Consider the following 14,491-nt stretch of genomic DNA (forward strand, 5'->3'; position numbering starts at 1 on the left):
TAGATATATATATATATATATATATCTATATATATATATACACACACACACACACAGTTCATAGCAAATTCCTGACAATTTGACAGTACAATGGTACCACAGCTTTTCTGTAAAAAAATATTAAATTACATGAATGTTAAATGGTATATACTCGAAAGACACACTTCAAAGAAGGAGTCTTTCAGTATTCTTCATAGAACTAGTAAAAGTCTCTAAAACCACATTCCAAGCCAATATGCAGCAGTGTACCCATCCAAAAACTGAAAGCTATGGTTATGAAATAAAACCTCCTAACACTAAAAGCCACTGGTATAAGCTGGACAAGCTTCCTGGCACTGTTACCAAGTTAACAAACAAGGATTTGAAGTTCGTGCAATTCTTTCTTGTGAGAAGAAACTGAAATTACAGTAAGTACATTCAATTACATAATTTTCAAGTCCTCCAAACCAGGGTCAACAGTCTTCTGTTACTACTGTCTTAGAAAATAATGTCTATGTACAGTAACGGGAATTAGGAAAATTGTCAAGATCTGTGGCCTATGATTGGTTTTGTAATTTGTCACAAAAGTTTGTTAAAATGGCTATCAGATTGATCCTGATCGATGATAAAGACTGCAGTTCAAAGGACAGCACAGAACATCCTTATGTATGAAAGTGTAATTACCCTAAGTATAGGTAGTACCACCCCAGAGAGTTGTCTTCTGTTTAAACCAATGAAATAACAGAAAAAAAGTATAGCTGAAATTCAGTAAAATTTTTATACTGCCTATATGAGTCTTAAATTTAATAATGCATAAATATAGTTTGTAATTTGCATAATAAAACTTCTTGCAAAAAAAAATTTATACAAGAACACCTAGTTATTTGTTAATTAAAAGACTAAACACGTTAAGTAATAGTAACTTTCACTGTTTAACAATTGTGGAAAAAATTAGTTTTAGGGCAAAACATCCATTCTATGATTGATTTCACTGAAAATAAAAATCTACTGCTAACTGCTCAGCTTTACTTGACAGTTTCTGAAAGTTACATTTTACACATTCAAACTTTTTTATCATGAATAAAAACATACCTTTTGTGTCTCACAATTCGGATCACAGCTATGATTGATAAATCGAGAAATGTTTCCTCGGGTTGTAGCATCAATAATTTCATCATTCTTTAAAGCCATAAAATAATAGTGGGTATTTTTGTCACTTGCATATTGCTTAACTCGTTGTTTGAACTGTTGAGGATTAAGAACTTCTCCAACGTACTCCATGACAAAACTTCCTCTACAGTATAGAAATGTAAATTATCAGCTTTTTTTTCAATGAGAATACTTACTATAGAAGATATTTCACAAATGCACTTCATTTATGTACAACTCTCTGAAAGCACTGCATTACTCCATCACTAAGACTAGAAAAAATTAAACATTCATTTTGCTTTTTAATGACAAGAAAACTTTCATGATGAGTGGTACAAATATGTTTTCTGACAAATAAAGCTTAAATTCAAATACTTTGGTTTTACCTTAAAAATATCTTAGTGAAAACTGATCCTAATTCAGTAAATGATCTAAACACTGGCTCTGAAAAAATCTTTGGAAATTTAACTTTAGTAACTGGATAAATTTTCTTAACTTAAGCCTTTAATACAACCAAGACTTTTTCACATAGTTATGCTGAATGGCTTGAGAAATGTTAAGTGCCCACTTGAATGAAAGCAAAGAAGAATGTTATAATATGTCATCCACACTACATCTGCATGATTCAGCTGCCATCAGGCTGGCTGGAATATGACAGACATTGCTGTTGTCTAGGTGTAAATTTCATGAACAACTATTATGGAAACTATCACAAGGAAGCCAAAACCCATAAATAGAAGACACTTTGATGTATGGCAAACAAACAAATATATGAAGCCAGATGGAAAGGTCCACAAAGCTGCACTGATCATGTTATTCAAAGCATAGCAAGTGTCAGTAGCAAGAGACATAACTCCGCTTGTCAAGAATATTCAGTAAACTCAAGTTTATAGTAGGGAACAAGTCATTAGCCCCACTAATGTTACAAGATATAAATAATCTTTGACATACAACATGACAATACAATGCACAAAGTAAGAAACAATCACCTATATAAACTCAATATAAGAGGTTTGAGGAATTAGATTGATTGAAAAGAAATGCTGAATTATGGAAGAAAATATCCAATCATTTTCTCATGCTGCCCAAATTTTCCGTGAAAAATAGAATGTGGGACACAAGAAAGGTAAAAGTATTTCAAACACTACATTGTAAAGTTAGCATGAGGAGAAAATATCTTATAGACAGTTCCAGCACACAAAAAAAAGTTAAGGTTAGAGCCTTTGAAATCAGAACACTGCCAAGATTTTGTTTCCTAAAATCAAAAAGATTTTAGGCAAAAGGAGTGAAAGAACTAAAGAAAACTAAGTATTCAGATGTAGGTAGCCTTTCTGCATAAACTGTTTTACACTGAACATCTGGCCGATTATCATGAAAGGGATATACAGCTTAAGATTTAGAGAGAGAGGGAAATTGTTGACAGTTTTGATTCAAAACATTTACTTCTAACAACTGAGGGTCTACACTGTGCCTGAAGTAGCAGAAACTTTTAATTTGGAGATGTGAAAAAATTGTAAACATGAGATGACTAACACATAGCCAATGGAATATCAGAGAATGTAAAACCATTCTAAACAAACAATACAATCTGAGTTTTAATTATAATCATAACTCATAGAAATTAACAAATTTGAGGGACAATGCAGTGATCTACATGTAATCCCCCCAAAAAAGAATACATATTGGGTCTGGAAATTAAATATCAGAAATACTATCACTTTCACATCACCACAATTAAGTTGAAAAAAGAGAACCAAAGTAAGAGGTAATAAGACTCGGCAGATGGTCCAAAAATTCTGTAAATTGATACAAGTCTAAATTCTAGGTTATCACATTAAAAGGAAATCCACAATAGTATATACCATCCTGACTCAGATGGATCGATGAACAGATGTATTTAACATTCCCACACTTGTATTGGATCTGACTAGTGAACAAAAAGCGATTCCTGAAAAGAATATGAAATATTAACTAAGACACCTTTCACTGGTCTGTCCAGACAAACACAGGTTCCTCAGATATGCCTGACTAATTTTAGCAATTAAAGTGATATTATTTTAATTACATCTTTCTACTAAAACTGTTATCTATTTATTGCAGTTATTTGTACTCAGACTCCGAATAGTTCGAGTGCAAGGTGATTTTCATTTAGGTATAAAAATACTTTTCTTCATCTTACAATCTGAGTTTTATTTGCATAGCCTCTAGAACCTCTTAAATTAATATCTAAGTTGTTTTACGGTATGTGTTCATACTTTATTTTCCATTTTCTCTACCATATTACTAACTGTAAATATATCATCAACATACAGAGCAATGAAATGTTTAAAATTAAGAAATAGAAAAACGTACATACTTTTTAATTTGTCATAGAATATCTTAAAATATCATATTTTGGTGATATTTGAAATTTCGGGTCTTTTCCTTTTCACATATATTTAATTTTTAATGTTTTATTTTTCTTTCCTGTCCTTTACCATTTATTATTCATTTCAACACAAGTCAATGACACTCTCGAGGATATTACAGTACTTTTGTAAGAGATGTGCAAGCCTTTGGCAAAATTATCTTACACTCGAGCAAGATCGCAAACCTTGAGAAATGGGACAATGTTTGAGATAAATTTTAAAACATAGATAATACATAATTAACTAAGATATAAAAGTAAAACCTAGATACAATCTAACTGTCTCTAACTATAACATATTTAGGTATGAAACAACTGTAAGTGCTATCATGGACAAATCAGCCAACAATACTACTGGCAGTTACATCTACCCAATGATGGCAACTGAGTGCCAATTTCAAAATAACTATTATTGGATTATGATGTAAAATGAGATCTTTCTAATTACTATATACACGTGTCAAGCAACTACATGTAACTTGTAAAGCTCATGGTGGTCATAGCACCTCTCAGAGGTTGGAAAAAATTTATTTCTAGTTTCAACAGAACTTGGCCAAAGAACTTTGGAACATACATTTCAATAGGGCAATTAAACATACTTATTGTCTATACATACATCAACCAGACTGGGGTTATCTGGTTTAAGATAGAAAGTGTGAAAATGATATTTTTGATAACTAATGGGTCACGTGACAACAAAACTGAAGTTTAAGTATTTTTTTCAAGGTTTCCTTTGAAACAAAAACTTCGAATTATAACATACATTATAATGCTAATTTCATTCACATACATTGATAGTAAAGTTCTTTAATTAAATTTTGAATGTAACTTATTGACTTGCATTAAATGGTATTTAATAGGGTACCCATTGTGAAAGGGTTAAGAATCTTTCTAGTCCACCTCACTAGACTTACTGGAAATAATACATTTGAGTGTTTATTAAGATTTCATTTACAACTGCAGAAATTTATAACTTGGATAAATAACCATTCAGCAAAATCCACACAGCTAGCTTCCAGAAAATGGAATACACTATGGACAAACCAGAGTATTCATCTAAAGTGACAAACAGAATAGTTGTAAAAACAACCCACAGAAACTATTTGAAATAGAGAATGAATTACCAGAAACACTTTTTAATATCTACAATTTTTGAAATGAAGAAGAACTAAAAACTCGTGTAGCCTCAAAAAGTTTGTCACAGGTTTCTAGTCTCCAATTTCTTTGGAACTACAAATAAATATGGCAAACATCTATAACCTGTTTGGCTTAAAAAAAGTGACTTAGATTTATAAAATTTGACAGAGATGCATTTTTACTGTAGAATTCAAATATACACATAATATGTAAGCATCATCAAAAGCATCTCTAGTGTGACAATGGTCTAAACCAGCATTTAAAGAAATTCTAAATCTGATCCACCACTGAATCAGAAAGATATCATGAAAAACAAGAAAGCATTACTGCCAATACAAATATAAAACTGTCTCTCTAGATGGACAATAAGCTACATTAACCCCAGCACCATTTTTAAATTCCTTTCTGCATATGCTACTGCATTACATTCAAAATTTAATTAAATCACTTCACTATCAATACAAGTCAACAAAATTAACATTATAATTTGAATTTCTAGGATATCTAAGTTTTAATTACTTTGTTTCAAAGGAAAACCTTTCAAAAAATACTTAAAACTGTAGTTTTTGTGTCTCAACTTTAGCAGCAGTTCACTCTAAGCAACATAAGCAGGTAATGTACATGAGTATGTAGACACTAGTTATGTTATATCCAAAGTCTCACAATTGTATTCACTGGGAAAGAGAAATAAATTTTCCAGCCCTTAATGGTTGCCACACCCACCTTCTCTACTTTGCCTTGAGATCTACAATATACACGTAGTTAATTGACACAAGTGTATACAGTCATGAGAAATAGCTCAGTTTACACTATATTAACAGTTAATCTGACGTTGGCCCACAGTTTTCCTCACAGTATACATGTAACTGCCATTCGTATTGTTGTCTGCTTGATTGCCTATAGCACTTATGGAGGTTTCTTACCCACAAATGCTATAGTTAGAGAGACAGTTAAATTGTATTTAGGTCTTACTTTTACATTTTAGTTAATTATGTATTATGTGTATTTCAAAAATCATATTTGAATGGTATGATGATTTTTTTATAAGTTTAACTTGTTGCCTGAATTGTGAAAGGTTATAAAAAAAAAGATGCCATATATAAGTTCCATCTTGTTATTACAATGCATTTCTGTGGGGAGTCTACTGAAATATCTTCATAAAGCCCTACAGCTGTCAGTAGACGTATGGGCATAAATGATAACAGATGAAAAATTTGAAAGGAAAATTAAAAATAAACTATACGTGAAAATATAAAGATGTGAAATTATGCATATACGAAAAATACGACTATTCTAGTGGATTTCTACGAAGAGTTGAAAGGTATGTACATATTTCCATTTGTTAATTTTAAACATTTATTGCACTGTATGCTGATGATAATAGATAGAGTTAGTGATATAGTAGAGAAAATGGAAAATAAAGTATAAATAATTACCTTTTGATATTCATTTACGAGGTTCTAGAAATTAAACAAATGAAATGTGAAAACTGTAAGATCAAAAATATTATTTTTATACTTCATATAAAAATCACCTGCAAGTGCAAATAAGTACATTAAATAAATTTTTTTTTATTAGAAATACTACAAATAATTAAAATTCTCTGAAACTACTTTTAGGAATATTCTTGTCAAATTTGAAACAATTTCATCCACTAGTTTTATTTTTAGAAAGAAAAATGCTGAGAGCAATGTTAACTATTGAAAACAACATGAGCCAGTTATCATAGAGTTAATGAGAAAAGATTGAAAGTAACCACTGAACAGCATAAACATCAAATTGTATAGAAATGCATAACATACAGAATGCCTATTTTTGAAAGATTAGTCTGCTAAAAAGGTCCAAACTGAGACATGAAACATTCAGGTTAGAGCAGTGGTATATTTAACATGAGCAGCAAAAGATAAAATTAACTGCCATGCCTGAATAGAGTTGTTCAAGAACTGGCCAATATCAAGCTATAAGCTGGACAAAGGATCTACTGCCAACCTAAAAGGGAGAAGTGGAATACAAATCATCTTTTCTCTCAGGCATATATGTATATGTGTGTATTTTTTTACTGTAAAATTCTATTAATAATGTACAGTGCCAAAAATTCACAACTTTGCCTGACAACATTACATAGCACTTGACTCCTAGCCATTAATAGCAAATTAACAAGTTATTTCAGTTAAAAGTACAAGTCAATGGTTAGTAATCTCCTTACAGGTGGAATTCAACTGTACAGTTCATGATTTCTAATAATGAATATATTAATGTTTCTATACAATAATAATCTGTATGTCCTCTAAAAAACGATTTTTATGGGAGAACAAACACAAGACACTGCACACAAAAAACTATACTTTTGTAATCAACTTACGAAGGGACATCTTCGACACTCCTTAATCCCCAGCCTTTCATCTCTGTTTTCAAAGGTTCAGTCTTGATATATCTTTTCTATTAAAAATAATTTTTCATAAATGGCAAAGCTGGTTATAATGAAACTTGGGAAAATAAGCAAACTTTGTCAGTTACCTATGATATTAACTTTATATACTAAAACTTGAATGTTCATGAATTTTATAAGTCCATAATTGAACTTTGATTTAGAAAAAATGTATGTCCATAAAAATATAGATATTAGCACAGGCTCTAAGAAAGCATGTGCAATAAGCAAAACTAGCATTTGAGATATACTTTTCAATGTCAAATAATCTATCCTGGCTAATGAGCTCTTACTGATGAAAGACCTCTTGAACAGATTTGTAGCTGGTAAAAAGATGAATCTGAAATGTTTTTTCACACACTTTTATTTCAAATTCTAAAAAGGACTAATTTAGAGGAATTTGAAAAAAACATTTGCTACCAATAATCATCTTAAAGGCTTCTGTTAGTCCTAGAAATGTTTCTGTGCTTTTACCAGCATAGCCTTTTTATACTAATAAACCATAAAAATGTTTGTTTCTTCCACAACAAAAAACAGTAGGAAACAGGCATTGGTGGAACTAATCCTTCTGAACAAAAATGAAAAATTATCACTAGTTTTAGAATATTATAATTAAAACAAAACAAAACAAACTGAAATAAAGAAAATACATTGTAATAAAACTGATACAGTTTAGCAAATGAGTTATTACTAATAAACTAAAAAAAATAATTTTAATAAAATTAAGATTTAAAGTAAACAATTAGCTTACCCAAAATAAAAAAATTAATAAATTTGTCTAATAAAATTAAACTTCCAATACTTATTATGACAAATATGCTGGTTTTCCTTATCCTTTTTCTTAAACAAAATGTTACATTAACACATTGTAAAGCAGCTTTTAATTTTTTCAAATGTTCACATTATGCAGATATCACAAATAAAACATTTCAAAACTTAGAATATGCATGTATCTTTACTAAAATTTTGTTTCTAAATTTCAGTGCAGGATTTTGTACTTAGTTTTAATTTCTAAACAGATAAACAAGATACACTTAAACTGCATCAATTTACTCTTGGCTTTATCCAAAGAAGTTGGGTAAAGCTGTGTCACCCTTGTTTGTTTTTCTCCTACTTACAATGCTTAACATGACTGGACAAAATTTGGAACACTTTTCACATGACATGTAGTTTGTGCTTGAAAATAATTATACAACTAGGTTTAGTATTTGTGTCATATTTTAGGTTGTGAACTTTGGAAAATATTGTTGTAAAATGCAGTTTTTAAAAAGACATTAAAAAATAATTCCTTTCATCTTAGTGTTTCCTTTTATTTTAATGTGCAAAACCATGTAAATGTATCTAACAGTTATTTTTTCAATAAAAGTAGAACTGTTGTGCCTGTGTGTTTCTAATAATGGCATATTCACTTTCATGCCTGTTGATAAAAGTTCATACTTACAAAACAAGAAGCTATTAAAAATGTAACACAAAGATATAAAACTGCATTTTTTAAAAGTTATTGAACAAAGTTCCACTTTATATATCCATTTAGCTCTTACTTTGTCTACTCATATAAGAATATTCTTGAAGTTTTAAAACATACATAACACAAAACCATTATCATGTATGAAAACACAGTCAAAAGACACTATAAAAATATCCTTGGTTTTTTGCTTGTTCATAATGTTTGTAAATTTCAACTTAGAATCCTTTGTTCTCCAGTATGACTTCCACTATTCACTTTTTCAGAAATTATGCATTACAACTTACCCAAGACTTATATACTTCACAAATAACACAGATAGACAAGAATGTTTTTTATCTAACCATGTTTAATCATTTGTTTTATCTTGTTTGGTGCCTAAAATTTACTAGTTACTGTTCAACCTACTTGCTGTGCATTGATAAATGTCCCTTAATGCAGCTATCAAAAAATATTCAATAAAGTCAAGTGAGAAACAAAACCTTGGATAAATTTATTTGTAAGGAATGACAAGGTCTGTGTAAATACAAACCTATACTTTGGAATGAACAAAAAAGTTCTAAAGTTGTTTGTTTACAGGCAAACTCACTGGAACTGTACTGAAATTAGAGGGAACATTGGTCCCATCCCCTCTTATCTAATTTATGAACCACCCCTCTGAGAAGTATGGAATTTAAAGTAAATTACTCATTATAATAATTTTTTTCACTCAGCAAAGCATAACTTTTATAGCTTTCAATCTTAAAATAGAAAATCAGGTCTTGACATGCCCATTTGTCACATCCTCTTTCACAAACTGCCAATACTCATCTCTGATGTTTAACACTATATTATTTATAATGAACAGAAAGCCAAGGTTTTAATCTATCAAATGTCTAGTTCACTTCCAGTTTAAACTTTATTCCCACTGTAAACACATCCTTGAGCTTAGCTGAATTTTTAACAGCTCTTATCACATAGTTAGAAAGCCAAAAAAATTGTGGTAGTAATATGACATCATCCTGCTTTTAGCGTGTTATTATTCTGTGTTCTTTGGTATATTATTTGATTAAATAAAAAATTATTTAGTGCAGAAAGATAAAGAAGACTGAGGTGACTACTATATTTCTAGTTTTTCATGTGTATTCTTTACTTACTATTATAAAAGTAACAAAAAGGTAAAAATCAGAAACTATTTAGGTTAGATAATGTTGGATTGGGTAAAATAAAGAATAATTATAATAAAAAATTTTCATGAGGTATGCTCAGGAAAAGCCTGTATGTTATGTCATTCGATATGGTAATTTGAGCTACACATTTGCCAAGTGATTTGCAACTTGTGTAGCAGGAATATTAGTAAGACACAGTTCAATGGGCAATAAAACAATAACATTTAAGTAGAAACAGATGTATACTGTTATGAGATTTAAGCTATTTAGATTAAACAAATGTAGTTTTATGTTAGAATATGAAGACATTCAAGAAAGAAAAAAAAAAAGAATAATTTAGATTTATTTCATATTTGTTTATGGTGGTTACTAGGTCAGTCAAATTGACCAACCTCATATAGAGTTAGGGTAGAGAAAACATAAAATATAGTTTTACTGAAACAAAACATTGGAAATTTAGTTATGAGGTTTCAGAGATTAAGCAAATGAAATTTGAGAATTTTCAGATGAAGAAAAGTATTTTTAATCTTAACATGATAATCACTTTGCACTCTCAGCAATCAATACTTTGATTCCATATATTCACGGAGAAATTTTTAGTGAAATACTTTTTTTAACAAATCCTGATTTTCGGCATATGAAAGACCCTTAATGCTTACCGAATGCTTTCAAAATTATGAAAACACATAAAACACATTAGAAGTTATTGTATTAAAACTATAAAGATCAATTTGGGGTCACAAACTCGGCTGATTTGACCGAAACTGTAGCGAGTGAATTAATTAGTTTTTAGCACAGACAAGCATTTGGTCAAATGCAGAGATAAAGATGCTAGAAATCTTACTTTTCCTGACAACTAATGGAGCATGGTTTGTTTTGGATTTCATGTAAAACTACTTGAGGGATATCTGTGCTAGCCATCCCTAATTTAGCAGTGACAGGCCAGAGGGAAGGCAGCTAGTCAACAACACCTACCAACAACTCTACAACTACTCTTTTACCAATGAATAATGGGATTGGCTGTCAAGTTATAATGTCCCACATGGCTGAAAGGGCAAGCATGTTCATTGATGGGGAGTTGAACCTGTGACTCGCAGATTGTGAGTTGAGTGCCCTAACTATCAAGCCATGCCAGGCCTAAATGGAGCATTATGAGAAGTGTTGATAGAGTTTGAAATTGAATTAGAATGCAATATCCTAAAAAGTTAGTTCTTGGTCAGATTTAGCATAACATTCATAAACTGTTTTTGGTCATCATCTTGTACTGTCTACTAGTATCTGTTAACAAAGAGAGCCAATTATTTACTTAAGAATTGTTTGTCCAAGATATGTTCATACACCATAACAAATGTGTTCAAATAGGTGCTTTTGTTTCTAAGAAAAACTTTTGTGGTCAATCTCTTTCAATTGTGATGAATTGTGTCTTACTACTCTCCAAGTAAACCAATTCTACAAACTTGTTGTTATTGCAGTCTTATAACACAATTGTTGGTTTTATATGCACCTTGGAATACCAAGTGTTAAAGTTTAATGTTAGACCAGCCCTCATTTGAGAGATTCAGCCTACATACTCACAAAAGAACCGTCATTTGAACAATTTATAGGTTTGGAAAAGAGACATGGAGTGGATAAGGGTACTGCTTACAATAACAGACAAAGGTGCAAGTTTATGCAGATAACTGGTGAAGTTCTGGAGGAGAATCTTGTAAAAGAAATCAATTTTTTTCTCTCCTCCTTGATGGAGCAACAGATTCTGCAATTACATAGAAGCTACTTCTGTTTGTGAAGTATGCACTGATGGATTGGTTTGTAAAAAATAGCTTACTGGGGTATGTTTTTTTAATCTACATTATTTACTGATGTATTATATACAGTTTTTCTATTATATGAAAAATTAGATTATGTAGTATATTTTTAAAATTATATATCCTTGTAGTTAAATACTGTATGTATACCTTTCATACATTGTTTTACAGATTAACTCTCTCAACATGGCTCGGTCAACTTGACCGACCACCTGACCTCTTTGTACTCGTTTAAAGTCTTTACAGATTTAATACTTCTAATTTTTAATATAGTGTGTATATCTTCACAAAATTTGGCAGTCTTTCAATTAATATTATAAGTATTTCAAATACAAAAAATCCTATTTTTTAGTGAAGTATTTTTAATAAAATAAAATAAAGATTTGCCATGAATATATTGAGTATTTGTTTTGAATAGTCCATGTGCAAAGTAATTTTCATGTTAAAATTAAAAATACTTTCCTCATCTCAAATTTCCTTTGTGTGATCCCTAAAACCCCCTAAATACATTTCAAATGTTTTTTTTCAGTAAAACTTTATAGTTTCTGTTATGTTCTTTAACCTATCTCAAAACAGTATTGGTCAAATTGACTGACCTTGTAACCACCAAAAAAAAAAATAATTAAATAAATAAACCTAATTACCCTTTTATTTTTCTTTCAAGAATGACTTCAAATTGTAACATGAACCTACATTCGTTTATCCTAAGTAGCTCTAAGCTCGTAACATTATACATCTATTTACAATTAAATCTTATTGTTTTATTGCCCTATGAACCATGTCTAACTACTATCTGTGTTATTATAAGTTGAAAATCACTTGGGCAACATGCAGCTCATGTTACGCTAACGAATCACATTACCCACGAGCTGCTTGCTTGTGTGCCTCATGAAACATTTATATTATAATACTATTATTATTTATTTTACCTCAGCTAATCTTAAGAAACATTTTAGTTACTATTATAATTATACATAAAGAATAAACATGAAAAACAAGAAATAAAATACTTAACCAATTCTTTTTTTTTCTTGTCAGTTTTTGAAGAGAGTTAACCCTAATTTTTTATACTAATGATAGTAATGCACTTCATAATTTTTATTTAATTAAATAATGCTCCAAAGAATATAGACTAATAACATGCAAAAAGTAGACAAATTCCCTCACCTCTCAAACTTTTTCTGGCTTTCTAACTATGCGACAAGAGCCATTACAAATTCATCCAAGCTAGTCGTTAACTTCCCCACAGGAATGATGTTGGTACTCTGAGTGAAACTGACATCTAACTGTTCAGAACATAATGATATACAAAATATCATTTGATAGATGAAAACTTTGACTTTCTATTGGTTATAGGTAATATATAATGAAATGTAAGAGAGAACTATCAATGAATTCTGAAAGAGAGGATGTGACAGGTGGGTGTGGCAAGAGGGGTTTGATTTTCTATTTCGATAGCTCTGTAACCAAACAAAATTGAAGACTATAAAAATTATGGCTTGTCTGAGCAATAGCAATTTTATAAAGAGTAATTTATGTTTAATTTCATACTTTTGTGAGGGGTGGTAGATAAAATATGGATGATGATGTGGTAAGAGAAAATGTGTCACGTGGGTCAAACTAGTGGAAATTCAGGATTTTATTTTAACATTGCCTTGTAAAATTAAGAACTTAAAACTTGTATAATATCAAAATATGGATTATTAGCTAAGATTTTATGCTATTCTAAGTAGTTTAATAAAATTATAAATGTAAGACACTAAAGGATACCCGTGGCGATAGGGTTAAAGGACATGAAATCTGCTACCACAGAAGGGTTACACATGGCTGTGCTTGAAACTTGTACAGGACTAAAGTTACAAAAAAAAATGGACAGTGCTGCAGTGAATTAAGATGTGAAGAAAATTCTTGATGTTTGTCTTAGGGAAGAATCTGTGGCTTGTAGCTATTAACTGTCTTAATCATTAGTACATGTTCATCATACAAGATCTATATAAACAGTGAAGACAGCAGCATTCATTATACAACAGCTATCTTTAAATCAGCAGAATACCTGGCATTGCTCAGACGAAAATGGCTTTGACTAATTTAATTTTTGATTTACATATTAATTTACTGATCTAATGTAAAGCTTCTTTGTACAAATATTTTTTGTCTTGTTGTCAGGAGCAAAGAAGAAAAAAGTATGAGTAGAGAAGCAAATGAAAGCTCTATGAAGTTTTTAAATTGTTTTAACACATGATTGATCATGGATAAAATGATTAGGGGAAAGTCTTCATACAGATAAGAAACATAAATAATAGCCCTCTTGATCACACATTACGAAACAAATCCAGCCTTTTCAATTTGAGACCAATTGGTCATCGTGTTTGCCAAAAATTGCTATAATGGTCACTTTGGCCTCAATTTGCAGCTTCAAAACAGCCACTGAGGCCGCAGCCACATAGCTCATGTTACTCCCACACAAAGTTCTACCTGTACCTCAACTTGTGGTGTTTGCCACAAATTGCTATACTGGTCACTTCGGCCTCAATTTGCAGCCTCAAAACTGCCTCTGAGGCCATAGATACACAGCCCATGTTACTCTCACTCAAAGTTGTATCTGTACCCTAAGTTTGGAGTTTATAGCTTTAAAGATGTGGCCAAACATAAGGAATAGACCCACAGATAGAGAAAACACATTTGAGCTTATATATACACCTGAAAAAAAGTTAAGCACCCCAGTGTTTTTTTCAAGTGATTCAGATTCGACGTTCTTGTGACTGATTATAAATTACCATTTAATCTAAACGTGGTTATCAAATGAAATTATGCATTATTGGGCACAAGAAAACAAGATTATCACCGTAAAATAACAATTTTTAATTTACATACCATGACATCAAAATATGGACAGTTTTCACGCTTAAAATTATCTTTAATAAGTATTTACAGTGAAAGCTCAAAAACGTTATTGAATTGTCAAATTACATT

General features: G+C 30.6%; 1 protein-coding gene across 2 annotated transcripts in view; it reads right to left on the minus strand.

Annotated features, from left to right (window-relative positions):
* LOC106458363 (histone-lysine N-methyltransferase SETD2-like) overlaps positions 1 to 14,491 on the minus strand; it is a 124,804-nt gene that overhangs the window by 80,491 nt on the left and 29,822 nt on the right. For both annotated transcript variants that reach the window (XM_013917870.2, XM_022384554.1), the window contains exons 5-6: positions 7,035 to 7,111; positions 1,072 to 1,273 (exon numbers count right to left, since the gene is read on the minus strand). In XM_013917870.2, the coding sequence (XP_013773324.2) occupies positions 1,072 to 1,273; positions 7,035 to 7,111 (279 nt within the window). The remainder of the gene's footprint in view (positions 1 to 1,071; positions 1,274 to 7,034; positions 7,112 to 14,491) is intronic.

This window comes from Limulus polyphemus, unplaced genomic scaffold (genome assembly GCF_000517525.1).
Source record: "Limulus polyphemus unplaced genomic scaffold, Limulus_polyphemus-2.1.2 Scaffold451, whole genome shotgun sequence".
Taxonomy (NCBI): Eukaryota; Metazoa; Arthropoda; class Merostomata; order Xiphosura; family Limulidae; genus Limulus; species Limulus polyphemus.